This window comes from Neophocaena asiaeorientalis, unplaced genomic scaffold, assembly GCF_003031525.2.
Source record: "Neophocaena asiaeorientalis asiaeorientalis breed wild unplaced genomic scaffold, Neophocaena_asiaeorientalis_V1.1 scaffold681, whole genome shotgun sequence".
NCBI lineage: Eukaryota > Metazoa > Chordata > Mammalia > Artiodactyla > Phocoenidae > Neophocaena > Neophocaena asiaeorientalis.
In genome coordinates this window covers 266,871-288,388 of record NW_020172271.1, presented here as the reverse complement: position 1 = coordinate 288,388, position 21,518 = coordinate 266,871, and the positions used below count along the sequence as shown (strand labels likewise).

Here is a 21,518-nt window from a genome sequence, read left to right as displayed (position 1 = left end):
CCAGTAGGTCTGCGTCTTTATTCCTGTCTTACAGTTTGCTTTTATCTAACAAATACAAACGCCCACAATGTGCCGCTGAGCCGCGCGAGGATGTGAAAATAAAATCTTCCCTGGTTACCACTTGGAGGAGCTTAACCCGGGGGAGGCCGGTAGGTTCTCTAGAAAGGCAGGTGAGGTGGGGCGCAGTGAGCCCCGAGGAGTCGCGGCGGGCCCAGCCCTGGATCCCCGCGAGCTTCCTGGAGGAGGCGAGGCGACGAGGGCCTAAAGCAGACCGGCATGGTCCAGGATGCGTGCGCAGGGTCTGGAGACTTGCTCGTGGGGATGCAAAGTGTGCCTCTAATAAAAACATCATGCCGTGTCATAATAAGCTAACGGATTGTTACATCTTGTACGTCCCAGTGACCAAAATTTTTTCCTAAAATGCTCCTAAGGTCCAATAGAAGAAAATGAAGTTTCCTCGTGGTATTGCATGTTAATGAAAATCTGGTATGCTGTGCTCTTAAAGATCTAACCAATTTTTTTGAAGTGGAGTTTTATATTTTTTAGATTGCCTTAGCAGCAATGGTGTTTTGCTCTAGTTTTAGATATAGAGATGAACTAACTTGAAAATTGTGCAAATGTACAGTCAAAATTAGAATACGAGTTTCGTCCCCAACCCATGTCTGACTCTTTCATAAGAAGAAATTGTGCATGTTTGATGTAATTCACAACAGGTACATCTATGTTTTCCCTCTTAATGTAATCTATGAATTACTGTGCATTTATTCAAGGCTTAAAAAGGAACACGACTACTACCTAAATTAGATGTATTGTTGGCATTATGTATTAGTTTGCTAGTGTTGCCATGGCAAAATACCACAGACTGCGTGGCTTAAACCACAGAAATTAATTTTTTCACAGTTGTAGAGGTGGAAAATCTGAGATCAAGGTGCCAGCAGGATTGGTTTCTCCTGAGCCTTGTGTCCTTTGGCTTGCAGATGGCCCCTTTCTCTCTGTGTCCTCACATGGCCTTTTTTTCCTGTGCTTGCACATCCCTTATGTCTCTTCCTTTTCTCATAAGAACAAGAGTCATTTTGGATTAGGTCCCCATCCTTATGACTTCATTTAACCTTAATTACCTCTTTAAAGTCCCTATCTCCAGTTATAGCCAAATTGGGGCTTGGGGCTTCAACATAGGCATTTTGGGGAACACAATTCAGTCAATAATACATTAGGACTCTGTATGTTAATTTACAATGATATGATATATATCAAAGAGACTGAAAAAAATGAATGGATACCTCAGAGACTTAGATTTTAAAGACATTAAAGTACTTCCCTGGTGGTCCCTGGTGGTCTGCGCTTCCAATGCAGGGGGCATGGGTTCGATCCCTGGTCGGGCAAGTTCTGCATGCCATGTGGTACAGCCAAAAAAAAAAAAAAAAGACATTAAAATACTGTATTTAAAGAAAATACTGTATATACAAGTTTCAGGACAAAAAAAAAGAAAAAGATTATGGCAGAATGCACCGTATTGAGATATGGGGCATATACCTTAAACTTTCATAGAAGTGATTTAGACAGATCTTCCAAAAACTTAGTAATCCAAGAAATGTTTGTCAGTTCCTGTCATAGTTACTGAAGAATATGTCATAATAGGTTGCCAAGGAAGTTGTCGTACACATGGAGTGAAGTACTTCCCAGTCTTCTTCATCCCTTTGAGGGGAATATGTTCAAGAAGCCATCATGGGAGACCTTTTTTCTTTATTTTGGGAGGTGGATCCTCCCCCCATACCTACAAGTTTTACCATTCCAAATCAAGATTATGAATGCCAGAAGGGTGACTCTTGTGAGACAATAGGGAACTTCCTGCTTTGGTATTTTGTCATTATATTGGTCTTCTCCCAACCATTATATTGGTTCTTCTCTCGGGCTTCTGTCTGGGTAGGATATCCTTTTTCATTTTAAATAATATATTTACTGTATACTAGGGGATTTTCCATAAAATAAATTTATTTTACATTGGTGAAACTACTTTTTAAAAGTTTGTCTTCTAGTTTTAAAAATAATGCAGTATCATTCTAGAGAACCCAAGAATATAGAAAAGGATGAAGAAGAAAATTTAAACTACTGTAATCCTATTTCCTAGATATAACCACTGTTAACATTTTGGAGTATGTTCTTCTAGTTTTTTTCTTTTTCTGCATCACAGTATATCTCTCTTCATCTGTCTGTCTTTGATCTTAGATGGTTGGCATTATATTTTATATATTTTTATAACCTGCTTTTTTAAACTTAATATTATATTGTAATCATTCCTCAAATTATATTTACATAGCAGCACTCTTAACGACTACATAATTTTGTCTTATGGTTGCACCGTAACAAATCTGCAATTTTGAGATATTTAGGTTGTTCTCAGTTTGTCCAAATGCTAAGTAATACTGGGATAAACTTCCCTACTGGTTAATGACCTCCAAATTCCTTTTGTAGCTGTGTAATTCTAATCAAAGATACAGAATTTGTCATATATATAGGATACATGTTGTAGGATTTTTGGTTTTTAGAATGAGGCATTACATTCTCCACATAGAAAAAGATACAGAACTAAACTAAACAGAGCTAAAGTCACCACTCTAGACCACCTACTGGGGAAAAAATGCCATCCTAAGGAGTGAGATAGCCCACTTAATCAGGGCTGTGATGCTCCCACATATTAGGAGTAACTGAGGTCTTATAAATTGCTGATGTGGAATCCTTGCTGACCATTAATACCAGGCTGATGATTAATAAAACCACCACTGGGTTTCCCTGGTGGCGCAGTGGTTGAGAGTCCGCCTGCCGATGCAGGGGACACGGGTTCGTGCCCTGGTCAGGGAAGATCCCACATGCCGCGGAGCGGCTGGGCCTGTGAGCCATGGCCGCTGAGCCTGCGCTTCCCGAGCCTGTGCTCCGCAACGGAAGAGGCCGCAACAGTGAGAGGCCCGCGTACCGCAAAAAAAAACTCAAAAAATAAAACCACCACCATTTAGCATTACAGCCAGAGCACTAGGCTGGCAATGGTCAGCTAGGCTGAATGCTGTTATTAACTCTAGATGGAGAGGAGGAGGTTTGTTATGTCTATGCCAGCTGGATTCCATTGTAATAATCAAAGACTCTTCCCCTCATCACCTCCTCCCCCTAAAAAGAAGTTTCATCTAAAGTCTAAATGCTTAAGATAGATACTTTGCCAAAAGAATATTTAGAATAGTGATAGCTTATACATGTCTTAGACTCCCTAGCTAAGTACATTGAATTTGTCTAGCCTGGCAAGAAAAGCTACTTTAGAAAATTAACAAAAAATTGAAATTGATTCTTGGCAATTTCATCATGAAGACCCCCTTGAGAGGTCTAAGTTCTTTCTCTGCTCCCTTGCTTGCATCAGCTTTTGGAGTCATAGAGCCCTGAGCTTCAAGGACCTCAAGAGAGCTTATGGTCCAGCCTCCTGCTTGTAGGCAAGTAAGATATCAGTATCTATCCTTTGTATTTTTATTGATAAAGCCCAAAGAAATTAAGTGACTTGTCCAATGACACATGAGTGGTTATGACAGAGAGGAGAATAGACCCAGGTTTCCTGTCATATCATTTGTTTGTTTCATAGCATAGTTGAAATGTTGAATTATATCTATTCAGTGCTGATTAAAACCTTAATTATCTTAGAGGTTTTGTCTTTCACTTTGTACCCTTATGGCAACTATAATCCACTCAACTGCTTCTTCTAAAGGGTCCCAGATTTGAAATCTGAGAACCACATGAGAGCTAGTCAAAAAGGATGGAATTTTTCCTTCACTTTGAACTTCATTTTCTCTGCTAAATTATGAACATTTATTTACAAACCTTGAAGTAATGGTAAAAGCGTGATGGAAATGTGGTGGTAATTATCCTCAAACATGAAGCACACTGATTTCCTCTGGATTTGCCACTATCTAAGATGCATGTACCCTTTTGCTCTCAGAGATTATATATACTATATTTAGTTTATATATATTTTTAGTGTTTATTCAGACAGCTAGTGCTGGAATTTTTCCAAACAAAACCAGTCCAGGCTCTTCTTTTTGCATATGTTAAGTGGCTTGGTAAAATCACAATGGAAGAAAGGCAGAGCCATAGCCCAGATCTCACCACTGTCCTACCCTACACTTCAGGGCAGGCACTTCTGCTGTTTTCACTCAGCTGAGTCACACACAAAGACACTTAATAAAATGCTTTTGGTAACCACAGTTCATATGATTCCACTTAGCTTGATGTAAAATCTTTCTTTTGATTCTGTGATTACATTTTGATTTGACATCAAGTCAAATATGGAAGCTTTCCATGAAAAAGATATAAACCTAATAAGTGTTTTAAAACACTTTCCCCCCTGAATTACAAAAGTACCCATTATAGAAAATGTGGACATTATAGGAAAGTAGAAAAAATGAAATAAAAACCACTCCAGATTATATAGAAATAATCAACTACTGTTAACTTTTTAAGATTCATAAACTTCTAATATTTTAATAATCATCTCTATACATTTTAAATTTAAAATAAGGCCACCCAAAAACATTTTTAAAAAACAGGTATCTTAAAAGAGGATTTCACTGAAAGCTTTCAGAGAATGATTTCAGTAACCCAAAAAGCAAAGAGGTACCTCGTTAGAGAAACTTGCCTGCCATTGTGGAGATCAGGTATTAAGAAAGGAGTGGACCAAAGATCTTAGATTGCAGTTATGAATAACCAAGTGTGGTACTTTTCAACCCAGAGGCAGTATGACTTTCTACATAAATTCATTTTTTCCCTAATTGTAGACAATTTGAAGAATTAGAAGGAAAACAAATCAGTTTCAACACTCAAAGCCACTATTGCTAACACTTGCGTACATCCCTTAGTCTTTTTTCTTTTCATATTTTTAGCTAACTTGTGATCATACGGCATATATAAATTTGCATCTTGATTTTTAACTTAATATTATAACATTTATTTCCTCATGTTAGAACATACTTTTATTATAATTTTTACAACTATATATTGTATGATTACATCATAATTTATTTAACTATTGCCTCCTTTTTTAAAAATTTATTTTTGGATGCATTGTGTCTTCGTTGCTGCGTGTAGGCTTTCTCTAGTTGCGGTGAGTGGGGGCTACTCTTTGTTGCGGTGCGTGGGCTTCTCATCGCAGTGGCTTCTCTTGTTGTGGAGCACAGACTCTAGGCATGAAAGCTTCAGTAGTTGTGGCACGTGGGCTCAGTAGTTGTGGCTTGGGGGCTCTAGGGCGCAGGCTCAGTAGTTGTGGCACGTAGGCTTTGTTGCTCCACAGCATGTGGGATCTTCCCAGACCAGGGATCGAACCCTTGTCCTCTGTATTGGCAGGCGGATTCTTAACCACTGCGCCACCTGGGAAGTCTGAGCCTACTTTTGAATTTTGTATTTATATTACCCTAATTACATTGGGATAAATATTTCTGTACATAAATCTTTCTCTCTTTTGGAGTTTATTTCCCAGTGATAGATTCCCAGAATTATTATGTGCCAAAAGTGTTATGAGTATTTCTAACATACTTGATATATTTTGAAAGAGTTGCTTTGTATGCGTATCTTTTAGCAAAACCATTTTCAGCATCAAAAAGTGGGACACGTGAAAAATGGGACAAATATATTTATGGAATATTGGGGCAGAATATTTGAAATTAGAACTATTCAAAGAAATCAATTTCTTCTAGTTGCCATATTCACAGGTAATATATTATGGTTGCATTGTGGAGGAAAGTTTCGGAAGGATTTAGGAGATATAAGTCTATGAATTCATATAAAGATCTTAAAGAATTATCATAACATGACCTGATAAAATGTCCTTTAAAAAGTAATTTAAAACTGGGACTTCCCTGGCGGTCCAGTGGTTAAGACTCCGTGCTTCCACTGCAGGGGGCGTGGGTTTGATCCCTGGTCGGGGAATTAAGATCCCACAAGCTGTACATTATGGCCAAAAATTAAAAAAAAAGTAATTTAAAACTAATCCTAGTACTATCATATCTGTTTTTAAATGACATTTAAACGATATTTCTCTATAAAATCAGTGAGTATAAGAAAACTTTGTAACTAATAGCTTCTCATCAGTATTATTTTCTCTCAATCTTTGTTCCATTTTGCTGGGTTCAAAACATTTTGGTAGATCCTGCTATCAAAGCATGGTCTTCTTAATGGGCAGCAGAAGTAGGATCACAATAATAGGAACTCAGTATTTATTGAACTGCACTGTTTAAAATTAGACATTGTCAAAGGGCCCAAGGCAATAGTGTTTCTTAACAAGTAAATACGAGGGAAAAACAACCAACTGAGATCACTATTACTAATCGATATTTCTGAAACAGATGTCTGAGAAGAAAGAGAATGAAGACAATGGAACAAGCAGTTCGCTAAGTAAAGGTGAGAGCCAGTGCATATTTGATATTGGACTATGATGAGAGAAATATGTGTTGTGTGTGGAAAGCGAACAACACAGGTAAATAGCGAAGAGTGTTATAGAGCCTCCCCAGACCTGTGGTGGCCCACTGGATGAACACCTTGCTTTGGTGCAGAAGGACTGCTTAGCTACTTCAGCAAAGCTGCTAGAGGCTATAAATTACTGGTAGGTAGAGTTCAAGCTGTCTTTTCATTCCTCAGCATTCTCCCGTCACACAGCTTGCCTTTCACACACATTTATTGCTAGTGTTACCACAGAACTATGAGCTATATATGACATCTTTTTCAATAACCTATAAATAGTGGTGTGCTGATAAATGTCTAACAACTGGCTCTCCAAAAATGTGTGTATATATCATTTAAATACATACATACATGATATACATAAAAGATGTATATCAGACAATTTACAAATAATAAAACATATAATACACTTTATGGTAAATTCCATACAGGCCACTGATTCTCACAAAATACTTTCTTTGATTATAGCCTTAGCCAACCTATAGCTGCAATAGATGAACGAGTGTAGTTCTAATATGCATGTTATTGATACTTTAAGTTAAGGAGTAAGATGAAAGAAACAGAAAGATGTACGTTGGAACTGAACTTGGTTGTTAATGATGTGTATGACATCTTTGTTGAGCTGGATAATAGTTTTAGAATACTCTGGAAGAATATTTCCTCATTTTTGGGTGCTATTCACAATATAGCGGCTATAGGCATGACACCTTTAAATGTAATCTATGTCAGTAACATGTTCTCCATTACTTTAAGTCTAGACAATCAAGAAAACCATAAGTGAAGACCTGATTCTTAGTGCTTGTTGATTTTTATTCCCACCAAAACTAATTTCAGGTTACCAACATGATGTCACTGAACATAGGAGTTAGGAAGAGATGCACAGTAGCACATCATTGCATAGTATTTCTGATATCCAGAGACAACAGACATAAATAGTAGCTTCAAGAGCAAACCTCACAATAAAATCTAGTAAAATAATTTAGGAAGTGATGAGTTTTGAGTATTTATTACATTTATTTGTAACAAATTGATTTAGTGGTAAGTTTATACAATTTAATTTTTACCAATAACTGTGTTTAACAGCCATCTTGCAAAATTCCTGAAAGTTTATCAGTTCTTGTGAACTGGCTGGTGTGAGCCAACTCCAGCACACTAGTGTATAAAGAGAAGATCCTTTTTAGTTTTCTGCTACCCAAATCATATTCATATACACGCTTGCATCTTTAAGCCGTCAAGGCAAAGGTAAAAAGGTCCTTCTCTGGAAAAGTTTGGAGACCTTTCCCTTGATATTATATCAAGGGTCCATGAAACTTCAAAAGTAATATGTCAAGCATCTATCTGACCCTTTTGGTTTTTAGGAGTTTTGGTATGGTACTGGAAAATGAAGTCAGCTGCCAACACTTGCAAATGAGTGGGGAAAAGTGGTGGCTTGGCAAATGGCAGCAAAGAGTGAGCCCACGCGATAGGCTTCCTTTTTAGGTAAGATGAGATTATAGTAACCAGCAATGTGCCTAACTTGTTGATTTGTTTCATTGTTGTTAGCAAGCAAAGATACTTCCTATAAGCGGCAAAACAAAGATGGTGCCAGGGATTCTTTGCAAATGATGACAAAACCAAAGCAGAACCAACTTCCTCTTGTAACTGACTCAGAAGTGGCTTTGGTCAATGCATATCTTGAACAAAGACGAGCGAGGCACCATTCTGAATTCAGCCGGGTGAATCAGACACAACCTGACAGTGATACTACTGAGTGTGAGAGTGAAGTATCTAACTCGGGAGCCTCCTCTTGGAAGGAGAGTGAAAGTGAACACCACCAATCACCAGCCAGTATTAAGAAGAGAAAAATAGCTCAGAGGCAAAGGAATGTGGGAGGTTGCCAAATCAGGGAAAGGCCCTGCCTCCACTGCAAAGCCATGAGAACCAATGAATGGCTGACCCGCCATTTCCTTAAAAAACGCTAACAACCCCAATGCAGGGAGGTATTCAAGAATGAAATTCTGGACCTGGTATTAACATAAAATTCAGTAAATTTTGAATTTTATCTAGTCCTTACCTTACTTGAAGCCAAATGAAAGAGATGAATGAAACACAAAAAATGACCAGAGCTCTAGGTGAGGAGGCTTTTACAATAAAGTCTCTCTACTAACAACAAAAACATTCTTGGAATGCAAGAGATAAAATTTCAGATAGGGCTTCCCTGGTGGCGCAGTGGTTGAGAGTCCGCCTGCCAATGCAGGGGATACGGTTCGTGCCTCGGTCTGGGAGGATCCCACGTGCCGCGGAGCTGCTGGGCCTGTGAGCCATGGCCGCTGGGCCTGCGCGTCCGGAGCCTGTGCTCTGTAGCGGGAGAGGCTGCGGCAGTGAGAGGCCCGCGTACCGCAAAAAAAAAAAAAAAAAAATTTTCAGGTAATTCTTTGTCCAAAAACAGACCAGTGAATTTGTTTATGGCACCATTGGAGTATCAAAGATCTGTATCCACTGTGGTTTTTTTATTCAAAAGAGCACAAGACAGATACTTTATGCCTTGAGTGTATGTATTTTGTTTATATCTGTAATACAAGTAAGGAACCTCTTTGAAAATATATTTATGTTTAGAAACTATTTAAATTTATTCATATGTTTTGATTATCTGATTGACTGAATGAATTAGGTAATGTTGGTTGGAATAGAATTGGCTCATATTCTCCAGATCCATATTTAGAGGTGGCTCTACCTGAGCTGTATTGTTTTTTTTTTTTTTGGCTGCGAGGCTGGGGGATCTTAGTTCTGCCATCAGGGATTGAACCCAGGCCCTCGGCAGTGAGAGCGTGGAGTCCTAACCACTGGACCGCCAGGGAATTCCCTACCTAAGCTGTATTGATGCACATGTGTCAGCTTGGGGCTGGTGAGGAGGAGCTGGAATGAGACCGGATTCCTAGAGTAGACCAGAAGGACAGCTGGGCCATGGGCTGTCCGTGGTTATTGTCCAAAGGGCATGAGAAGTATTAAAGAAAAAATTATTCTGACATGTGTTAAAATGATAAGGAAGACTTTATTCAAGACTATTTATAATAGGGGTCCAGTCTATTGCAACTGGGGAGAGAAATCAAGCTCAACTCCAAATACAGCAAGTTCAAGTGGGGATTTATAACCAAGGAGCAGGGTAAGGGTGTCAGTGGATGGAAAATTACTAAGAGGAGCCATCAAGGGTAGGGGGATTTCTACTAAATTGACCTGGCATGCTTCTTGCTAAAGGCAGACCAAGGGCTTATACAGCAAAGGTAGAGGATGAGGAACTTGATCAGATGTCAAGGGTGCTCAGCTATCAAGGGTGGGGGACTGTCACTAAACTTACTTAGCAGAATTCTTGCTAAAACTGGACTGGGCAGCCAAAGACAGGATGGGCACCAAGGTTGAGATCTGGATGAGAATAGGGCTCAGAGGAGCCTAACTCAAATTTGTCAAAGAAAGAGTCTTTATTGAAAGTTAGCCGCAATCCAGACATAGTTGGGGCTGAGTTTTCCAGTTAGGCGGGGACCCCAGTGGTGGGGAATTCAAGCAGGCCTAGTAGATGGGTGGCTATTCTGGAGGATGGCAGAACCCCAAGTGGGATATCAAACAAGACCCAGATCCCAGAGAAGAGGGCTGACAAGGACAAGATAAGCAGCAGGGGCTCTGTGCTGGAGTTCAAAGAAGGGTTTAAGTGTTAGGGACGAATTTGGATACTACATTAATAAAGACTGCAGCTTAATACTAAGAACTGAGCCTTTTATGGGGTATTGGGAGAAATACTACAGAGCTATGACTGTGGGCTTGGGAGTTACTCCTGATAATTTCAAGTTCCTTAACTAACGGCAACAAAGAGACCCGGGAGGCAATGTGGAAGTCCCAGCCATTGGAACTAGGCCGCTAGAATCCAGGACATGGGGTGACATTTCTGAGCTTATTTGTGGAGACTGTCTTATTCAGATTTCCTCAGGATTGGAACAGGTCTGAGGCTGCAAGTGAAAAGAGGACAACTTCAGGTTTCGACTTCAAGCATCAACCTTTTCCACAAAGACTTCCTTTACTTCTTGATTTTACCCTCCTCCACTTTGTCCCCTCAGGCAGAACTCACTGTGCCCTCCCTTATGCTCCAATGTACCTTGAAAAGTTCTCTATCTCAGCACCCTTAACATTTTAATGCATGTATTTGTGTATATATATATATATATATATATATATATATATATATATATATATATATATATATATATATATATATATATATATATATATATATATATATATATATATATATATATATATATATATATATATATATATATATATATATATATATATATATATATATATATATATATATATATATATATCTCCACCCTTAGAGTCCATGACTTATCTGTATCTCTGTGACCCAGCACAGGGCCAGAAAACATGGCAGATAAATAATGCAGTTGAATCAATATGCAGAGGGGTTCATGAATGCAAAAGGGAGGAGCTGAGGAAAGCAGAGGCAGAGAAAGCAGGGCAGGGGCCAATATCTAAAATTTAGTGAATGATTCTGATACTTCTAACTTTATATGATCAAGGTGCTTGTTATCTTGTTTATTTAAATAGCACCAAAACAAAACCCAAATACCAAAAGCCAAAAACACAAACTCAAAATATAGTAGTAAGTTGCAGGGGCAGGATTTAGACCCAAGTCATCTGACTTCAGAGTTTGGGCTCTTAATTACTGTAATCTTAGCCATTATTCTCTGAAGATGGAAAAATCCTGATTTCAAGGTAAGTCAGTTGCCACCTCCCACACAGCCATAAGTGATATCCAAGCTGATATAATCTCATCAGGAAGAGGAGGACAATGACTGTATTCTAGATAACAGAGTACGATGGGTCCATGCCCCAAATGTGTTGCTTGTGGATCTAAAATATAAGCAATGAACTATTATCCGAAAAGTCATGTATGTCAAAGACTACTACTTTTCATGGTCTCATCTATGGGGCTAGCACAGGTCAGAGTTGGGGGGTGGGAGATAGCTGTCCACTGGAAGAAGGAATCATGGTTGAGTTAAACCAGGGGCTATAAATATGAAGGGATTAATTAGGGTAATTTGTAAGTACGTTAATCGAAAAACAGACCAAACACAGCTGGGAGGACAGCCAAAGCCAAAGAAAGAAATACACTGAATCAGAGGAATAAGGCAAGGGCATTGTAAGATGAGGAGCAAAAGCATGGCCAGGCTCATTGGAACTGAATGAATGAGCAAGGTACAGAACACGTGAAGTGGAAGATAGTTCGTGAAACTAGGGCTGCAAACATCAGTTGTGGCTTGGTGTTCATTGTATTCAGAGCCTGTGTGAGCTGTCAAGGTGGGGCCCCTGGGCTTCATAACAGTCCCTTCTTCAGTCTGTCCTTGCTGAATGGGAAAAACTTGGGCACCTGTGGTTTTTATGGTAGAAGGTTGTAACCTGTTTGGGTAGCTTGCTTGTGGGGAGGCATGGAATTCTTGGGCTTGCTTCCTATCTGTGGTCCATCCATGCAACTAAATGGTCAGAACTGACCTGTGTAGCAATGTCCACCTACATCAAGCCTCACAACTCTTGTCAGGAACTGTGAGGGTGGGAACTATGGGATGCAGGGAAGTTTTTTTTTTTAAAACAATATATTCTTTTCTCTTTAAAATTTATTTAATTTACTTATTTTTGGCTGTGTTGGGTCTTCATTGCTGCATGGGCTTTGTCTAGTTGCGGCGAGTGGGGGCTACTCTGTGTTGTGGTGTGCGGGTGTCTCATTGCAGTGGCTTCTCTTGTTGCAGAGCATGGGCTCTAGGCGCGCGGGCCTCAGTAGTTGTGGCACACGGGCTTAGTTGCTCTGCGGCATGTGGGAGCTTCCTTGACCAGGGCTCGAACCTGTGTCCCCTGCGTTGGCAGGTGGATTCTTAACCACTGCACCACCAGGGAAGCCCAGGGAAGTTTTTAACTGAGATGGATGTGGCAAAAAATGAGAGTATACACATAGGTGTTTGGAGAGGGGTTGGGGAATAGGGGAACTGGAAACTATAGCTACACGGTAGATAGTCTCAAACTCTGAACCTCTGCCCTCCAAGATTGGGTGGTGTGGTTTTGGTGGAAGGAGAGGCAAGCCAGTAGCAATAACAGCAACAATAATAATACTGATAATAGATGACATTTAGAGAGTGCTTGCTATATGCCAGACACCAAAGTAAGCATTTTATAAGGATTAATTTACCCTTTACAAGCTTGCATCCAATTTTATGGATGATGAAACTGAGGCTCAGGGAAATTAAATGATATACCCAAGGTCATAGAGCTGGTGAGTTGGGGAGTTGGGTCTTGGGTTTTGTCTGATCACAAAGATTTTGTTTTTACCGTGATAACACATTATCCATGTTCTTAATGAACAGTGATTAGATAAGAACTTGAGAGACCAGACCCCAAATACCAAACCGAGTCCAGAGGCTAGAGAAGGACTGTTCATGGAGAATGGAGCCAAGGGTCAGAAGCTGAGCAGAGATGGGAGCAGTTAAGTAAAGCAGGGGAGGGCTGACACTGTTCAGTGGAGAGGCCTTATAGCATCATCTTACCTCATTTGCAGTGAGTAAGGCTGGACAACTATCAGTAGATCAGGCAGAAACTCAGGGTGGGCTTTTGAAAAAAGAAGGGAAATGGAAACTTAGCTGAAAGGGTTGGTGAAGGTAAGAATGAGCTTTGTACTGAATGTTGAGGAATAGGAGGCAGTAGTGACTAGAGCAGTGAGGTTGATGGCCAAAGTTTTGAGAGAATTGGGGGAGGACACCATCAAGAAAACCACATAGCTACAGCTCCTTCCACTGTTACTGACCCTCCTGCCTAGGGCCCCCAAAAGGGTCCTCCTGCCTGGTGTCATTGGAGCCAACAGAATGAGACTGAGTTTGGTTCAAAAGGAAAGGAAAGCTTTATTCTTTGATCAAAGAATGGGGAGGTGTGACCTCTCGCTCTAGAGTCCACACTCTTCCCAACAGGCTCTGGGCAGGGCTGCTGTATAGGGATCTTGTCAGCAGGGAGGGAGGGAGAGATCTTGCAGGGTGGGCACAGCTGCTCTGCTCAAGGCTCCAGATTGCAGTGCTGGGCGCAGTGCCTCTGCACACGGCCTGCCGCCGCCGCCATCTTGAATTGCAGTGCCGTTTGCAGAGCTTCTGCACACGGCCCACTGAGCTGAGGTGTCCAAGCGGCCATTTTGCACTAGCAACTCTGGCCTGCAGTGCCGCGTGCGAGGCCTCTGAGCGCAGTACGCCATGAGCAACTGAAACTAGGCGAAGCACAAAGGAAAAGAAAAAAAAAGGTTAGACTTTATTACCCAGATTCTATTTTTATTTCCTGGGAATTTTTAATGGGCTTTGCTGGTGACACCACCACCATCCCTTTCTCTCACAAAAGAATACTATCTCCCAACAGATTCCAGGGTAGTGTTTTCAAAACAGTGACCCATTAATAGACTGTGCAATCAATTTAGTGGGTGACTAGCATTTAGTAACAAATGAATAGAAAATAACAGTGTTGCACATAATAAAGGTAAGTATTGTTTTTGTTTTAGTGTGTGTGTACTGAGTTGCAATCAATGCAAAATGTGTTTTTTACTACGGTAGGATAGAAAATAGGAGCCACCGCTCTGGAGGAGTTTTCTTTGTCGATTTTCTGTTTTCGCCAGCTATTCCACCACGTTAGTGAAGGCAGGTGTCACTCTATGCATTATTGTTGTATGCTAGTAATTAGTAAATCGTCACTCAGAGACTAAAGGATGGACCAACTGTCTAGATTTGTGAAAAGCTTGAATTAAATTATACAACTTTAAAAGAACTTTAGATTTATTATTTTCAAATAGAGTAAGTGAAAGCAAGCTAACCAACTGTTGCCTGGTACACAGGGGTGGGTTTTGCCTTGGTGAATAAACAAGAGTAATTTGTAATTGACATTTCAAAGAAGACTTAGAAACAGGCCAGCCTTTGTTTAAATCATAATTACCCTGTTTGTATGTAAAAGGATACTTCTAAAGCTTTTCAAAACAACTGGTTCTTTTAAGTAGATAATTATTCCCTTTCCAATCTTGTTTACACTATTCAGAACTGCAGTGAATTCTTTTTTTTTTTTCCATAGATAGTACAAAGGTTAACTTCAGCCAGCCCTTCCTCAAATTATCACAAATTCCCAATTAGTGAATTCTAAACAGGGTTTCCCTGTAACAATATACCAAAGACTTGTATGATGTGTTCTTTATTGCTTTGAATAACATCTGACAAGTTTCCAAGTACCAGGCCACCTGGATATTCTCTATCTGTCAGGAACATATGGCCACAGAGGTGCATTGGAGGGTAAGAGGAAATACAAATCAGGCACAAACATGCAGGGGTAGTGAAGGAGACAAAAGGGAGAAAATGTCCCTCCTCTTTTTTTTAGTATCTAATACCAACTGAAGTGTACATTTATAGGCACTTTTTACTGTAAAGAAGAGTTGCACTTTAAATTTCACAAAGCTACAGATGGAAATAGAAAACCGAACTTTTTTGTATGAGACTGGAAGTTATTAGAGAAGCCCAGAGAAGCTGACAAAAAAAAGACGTATTCCAAAAAAAAAATTATACTTGTCCTCTTTTGCATAACATTTCTCACTGCAGATCTCTACTCAGTGAACAAAAGGAAGTGCATGAAATACTTAAAAACAAAAACAAAAATGTTATAATCCCAGACAGTACTGTTTTCTAGTTCTTATCTTTTATCTTCTGAGCTTGGCCTCTTTCACAGGCAGACCCTCAAGCTGCCTGATTACAGGGGCCTGTAGTCTATAATTGTCTTTGTTTATTAGGGCTCTCTGTCACTATGAAGTTTCATGTGTTCAAAATCTTGCTTTAGCAGTGAGAATATCAGGCAGGGAGCCAACTCTGCTACTAATTAGTGTAAACCAAAAGAGGGAAGCATGGAGATAAAAACCAGGTCCCAGTGGAAGGGTCTGCAGCCAGGGTTAGTAAAAGTGACGTGCCAGGTCAGAGAGTTGAATGAGACAAAAGCGCTTGGAGAAATGCAACTTAGGGCCAGAGTCTTTTTGTCTCTTTTCTTTGATTGCACCCCTTCAGATGCAGCAAGCGTCTGTGGTAGCCTCCATCAATTGTTTTCCTTCTGTTCCAGCTCCCCATTTTGTTCCACTGTTCTCCTTCCCTTATAGGAATTAGGTCCCAGTCAGTCTAAGGCAACCAGGGTGGTGCCATTCCCCTTGTCAGTGAGTGGTTCATGCGTGGGCATGTAATCTAATTCTGGAAAGGGAAGTTTGCTGGTGGGGGCATTCTGAGAAAAGTCTCTTCAGTCTTAAAAAAGACCTGCACTGGGACGAAATTGTCCCTTTTCATTTGGCGGGTGATGTTGATGACTTCAACTGTGACAGGTACCTGTGTCCATAGAACATTAGTCTAAACATATCAAAGTGAAAATATGGAAACGTCTGGGTCCTGAGCTGCTAAATTAAGAAATTCTGGAATCATCCTACTTTTGGACTTTTTGTTAGGCAAGAAAATTTCCCTTATTAATCATTTTAAGTTGGCTTTTCTTTTACTTGCAGCCGTTATGGAGTCTTAATCATCTTTTATCCTCTATAATTTCTAGAGCAGCTCCTTTTGCCTATTGTAAGGTGCTCAGACGTTAAATAAATACTAAGTAAGTACATGTACTCCTTTGATGGAGCCTGTGGTGGTGATGGTGAGAGCTGTTAATAGCTGAGAAAAGGTCTTTATAAATGTCGTGGACTTTTTGGGTTGACTGCCTCATCTCTTTTCTTTTCTAGGAGCCTCTTTTTTTCCCTGATTCTCATGCATGTTGTTACAGTGTGATCCCGCCTGTTTCCATCCCTTCACCCTGTCCAGTCATTGATTTCAGTAAGACTTTCTTCCAATCAAAGTTCCTTCCTGAGAATTTGGAATTGGGACCAGGAAAGAGATCAGTCTCCTGAGGTGACTGGACTTAGAGCAGAGTAGGTTTTCACGTTTCCCTTCATATAGATTTGGAAACCAGGGAAAGCAAGTTGTAACAAGAACAAAAGAATGAAGCAAAGAAGGGCAGAGAGATGCAATGGAAAGTTCTGATGGTTTTCAAGTCTCTCGTTCCAGTTAATTCCTAAGGCCAATCTGTTTACCCTCTCATAGGCGTCATGACACTTCACTCGCTGGCTCTTATAGTAAGTTTCCCTTTTTGCTTATGCTAACTCAAGTGAATATCTATTACTGGAAACCAAAAGAATCCTTAAAACAGTGGTGTGCTGGTAAATGTTTAACAATCGGCTCTGATTGTTAAAAGCCCTGATTTTGTAGCACTTGCTGATTTCTGTGATATAAATACTCCCACTGTTGCTTATTTCACATTAACAAAGTGACATCACTGAACGTTGAGTTGGGAAGAAATAAGCATAGTGGCTCTGGTGAGCTGGTCTGTGACAGCTCCAGCACTGCCTAAAGAATACAACACACAGGGCTTCCCTGGTGGCGCAGTGGTTGAGAGTCCGCCTGCCAATGCAGAGGACACGGGTTCGTGCCCCAGTCCGGGAAGATCCCACATGCCACGAAGCGGCTGGGCCCATGAGCCATGGCCACTGAGTCTGCGTGTCCCGAGCCTGTGCTCCGCAACGGGAGAGGCCACAACAGTGAGAGGCCCGTGTACCACACACACACACACAAAAAGAATACAACACACAACATGCTTTTCAGAAAATCTGTGTTAAGTGGGAGGTTCAAGGATATACACTGATGGCTGCTAAGCTGGGAATTCTGGTATTAAAATCTTTTAATTAATTTTAAATGTGCAGAGTCTTGGGACTCAGGGAATAGAGGAAGTAGGATTAAGTTCTTAAATATTGAAAAAAAACTTTAAAAAGTATTATAGTGATTTGGGTGTATTGGGACTAGGTGGGAGGTAGGGAGCTTGGACTGAGGAAGGGAAAGAGGCTGGGAGTGTAGCTGCAAAGATGGGGAAGAAGGTGGCCTTTGTGAGGGCAGGGTCCAGGCCTTGACAAAAAGGAGAATATCACCTTCTGCAGGTGAAGACAGGCATTCTAGGGGTGAGAAGCCAAGGCTACCTGGTACCCCAGGCCACCACACCAACAAAGGACTAAATTAGGTCATTTGGCTATCATCTGTAAAATCTCCTGACCTGATTTGCTTTTGTCTGAAGTTCCTTTAAAGAGGGAAAAGCCTTTTATTACACAATTAAAGATAAGATAAGAAGGTATAAAATGTATATGCAGGGTTGGAGTAATACATTTATTGCGAATGAGGTCAAATAATCAATCAGTAGGTCTGGCATCATATCCTTCCCTCCTTTTGAAGAGGGGAAGTTGGGAGGGGTGGAGAAAGATGGTATCAGGACTTTAAGAAGCCCCTTCCAAGCCTTGCCACCTTCCCACACTTGATTCCTCTGCCTGAAACACCAGTCACCAAACCTTCAAATGTTGGACTCTTCAAATGTTGAACCACTCCTCAATTTTAAGACCAATCTCAAAGATCACCCCTCTAACATTTTCTGTGGATCTCCCAGGAAAGTTGGGTTCCCACAGTTGAGACCCCTGTTGTAGCCCATCATATCTTGCTATCATGAACCCCCAATCTTTCCTCTCTTAGGTTTGATGTTCAAAAACTGGATTTTTGGACATTATGCATTGACACTCCTAAACCCCAGAACTTGGATTTTTGTACTTGAGCTCATGAATGAGCATTTCAGATGACTGTATTGTTTAGTTTCAATGGCATCAATATCTTTGTTCACTGGTGTTTGTACATCTATTTGAATAGTTAGTCCTTGACATTTATGCATGGAAAAATGAATGTGTCGATGTTAGTGATAAGAAGAATAGATTTTATAGATTTAGTTCACTTGAGACAAAGCTGGAAATCATTAGACATGCTGGATGGGGTGCATTTTAGCATCAATTACATATTTGGACTTAAGCCTGTTGACTCTGCTCATTTGTAGAAAAAAAAAGATCAAAATTAAAGAACACATATAAAATGCTGGAAAATATATTCCTGAAGAATATATCTGAAAGGTGATGTGAACTAATTCCTTATATAAAAATTAATTCCAGATGGAACAAAATTGAAAGATAAAACAAGGAAACCATAAAAGTACTAGAAAAATGCACTAGTAGAAAGTATCCTAATCTCAAGTAGGGAAGACTTTTCCAAGCACAGTACAAATAAAATCCAGAAACCTGGGCACTAGTGGAAGAGTGTATACTGTTAGAACCTTCAAGAGAAGGATTTAGCAATTCAAATCCAAAAACTTACAGATATGACCCTCTCACCTACTATTCTACTTCTAGGAATTTATTCTAAGGAGATCATCATGGATATACACAAAGATTTACCTAGTATTTATATTGTTTCAAATGATGAAAAATTAGAAAAATCCTAGTGTCTTCTAATTGTCAACTGGTTAAACAGAACAAATCCACACCAACCAAAGATAAGGGGAACATTGGGACTTCCCTGGTGGTCCATCGGTTAAGACTCTAGGTTTCCAATGCAGGGGGCGAGGGTTTGATCCCTGGTCGGGGAACTAAGATCCCACATGCCATGCAGTGCGGCCAAAAAAAAAAAAAATTAATATACACTATTCAACAACTTGCCTTTTTTGCTTATAAATATACTTTGACATCATTCAATGTAAGTTCATAAAGACCTATATCATATCTTTTTAATGGTTGCATAGTATTCCATTGTATAGCTCTATCATAATTTGTTGAATGAGTTTCTTATCAATGAGCATTTATTGGTAACCTAAGTATATGTACGGACACGGAAAGGTGTCCAAATTATATATATATATAGAATATATATATATTTCTTTTCCTTTCCAGCTCTAAAAATGTATGACTGTGTGTAGATCCACTTTTAATTTAGAGTTGCATGGTTTGGCTCTGAATTATAAGCTATATTATAATTATACTTTTAATGTATACATGTTAATTGCATCTCTCCATCTACTGTAAATTGTAAGCTCTTTGGAATGAGGGGTTATCTTCACTTCTGTGTTTTCCAAAATGCCTATAAAAACGTTTGGCACTCACTTGGGAAAACAATTTAGCAGATCCTAAAAAAGTTAAACATAAGAGTTACCCTCTGCCCCAGCAATCCACTCTTTTACTTACTTAATTCATTAAATTTTGAATATGATTCAAAATTTCTGTCTCTTTTACGTCAACTATAGTTTTTTTCTTTTTACCTTTTGGCCCCCTTTGCCCAAGTAATAATTTTTTTTAGCAAATCAGGAGGTTTTTTATTCTTCGAAAAAAAGTTTCTTGACATTTAAAAAAAAATCTTGATGAAGATCTTGAAAGGAAATTTCTAATTGCAAGTAATGTCAGTGTCATCTTTTTAAAATTTTTGATTCTGTAAACTTTATATACAAATGAAGCAACCGCTAAATTCTACAGCTTTAAAAATTACATACCTATTACCATCGTTTGACAATTTCATCAAGAGAATATAGATGAGAGCTTAGCCAAAAAATTAAAAACACATCTTTTTGGATTTGGATTTTCTCAGGGGAAATAGCCCACAACACTGCATGTTTTGTTTGAGCATATATGGCATCTCCCCTGAGCCTGGTCTTCTCCACATATGATAGGAATAAGTGTGGAAAAGTAAATGTAGCAAGTATTTGTTTTAGTGAAACCTTTAGAACTTATGTCTGAGGCTAGATTGGACACTAAGCCCAGGGACTTATAAAGGCCAAGCCTGCGCTCTGACGTTTCAACCCTTGATATTCCTTATGAATTGAGAAAAATAATGATTTCGACTTTGTGTGTGTGCAAATTTATGTGTTTTTTTCTCATTTTTTAATTGAAGTATAGTTGATTTACAATATTGTGTTTGTTTCATATGTACAGCATAGTGATTCAGTATTTTTGCAGATTATACTCCATTATAAGTTATTACAACATAATGGGTATAATTGCCTGTGCTATACAGTATATCCTTGTTGCTTACTAAATATATGTTTAAGTTAAAAAGTAAGTTCGACAGTATGTATAGTCTGTCTAAAATTTTGGAAAAGAAAAAAATAAGCTGATTAATATATACACAGAAAAAAAATTTCTGATAAGATGTATATACCCAACTGGTAATAATCATCAGAGATACAGATTGGGACAGGGCAGGGGGCAACATGAGAGGTAGTCATATTTTTGCTATAATTTTCAGCAATATTTGAATGTTTTTACTATGAGAATATTATTTTAGAAGCAGAAAAATATGTTAAAAGTATACAAAGGCAATATAGGAGTGTTCCTTATAATATGCTTTGAAATAGTGAAAAATTGGATGTCATATACAAGGGATTGGTTAAATAAATTATAATATATCCATATCATGGAATATAATTTAGCTCTCGCCCAAATATAGTATCATCTCACACTTACAAAAGTAACCAATAATAACAGTATGTTTTTATATAGCTCAAACTGTTAATTATCTCTAGGGATACCTTAACTTTCTGAGTTATTTCTGTAATGTGTCAATTCTTAATGAGCAACATGAATTATTTTTGCAATTGGAATAAAGGACTATTATTTAATGCATATTGAAATTAGGAATTTTATAATATATTTTAGCTCTTAAGAATTAACTACCCCACCCTGTTATATCAGGTAAATCTATTGTTTAACTTTTATGCATTAGACTTTTGTATACATTTCCAGGAATGTATAATGTATTTTAGTTGAAGACTATTTATTTAGATATCACTTTTTTTTCTCTAGATCAGTGCTATCCAATAGAAATTTAATGCAAGCCACATGTGTCATTTTAAATTATCTAATAACTACATTTAAAAAAGTAAAAGGAAACAGGTGCAATTAATTTTAATAATATAATTTATTAACCCAATATATCTAAAATACTATCATTTTGACGTGTAATGAATATAAAAATTATTAATGACATGTTTTACATTCTAATTTTCATACTAAGTCTTTGAAATCTAGTGTGTATTTTTATACTTGCAGTATATCTCAA

General features: G+C 38.9%; 2 protein-coding genes across 2 annotated transcripts in view; both read left to right on the top strand.

Annotated features, from left to right (window-relative positions):
• Positions 1–1,725: 1,725 nt before the first annotated feature.
• On the top strand, positions 1,726–8,447 carry SSMEM1 (serine rich single-pass membrane protein 1). The gene is made up of 3 exons (XM_024762921.1): positions 1,726–1,923; positions 6,372–6,426; positions 8,029–8,447. The coding sequence occupies exons 1-3, from the start codon at positions 1,726–1,728 to the stop codon at positions 8,445–8,447; spliced, it is 672 nt and encodes a 223-aa protein (XP_024618689.1).
• The window catches only part of CPA2 (carboxypeptidase A2), a 41,208-nt gene continuing 26,066 nt past the window's right edge, over positions 6,377–21,518 (top strand). Inside the window, 1 exon segment of the mRNA XM_024763034.1 lies at positions 6,377–6,426. The gene's annotated coding sequence lies outside the window, so the exon portion shown is untranslated.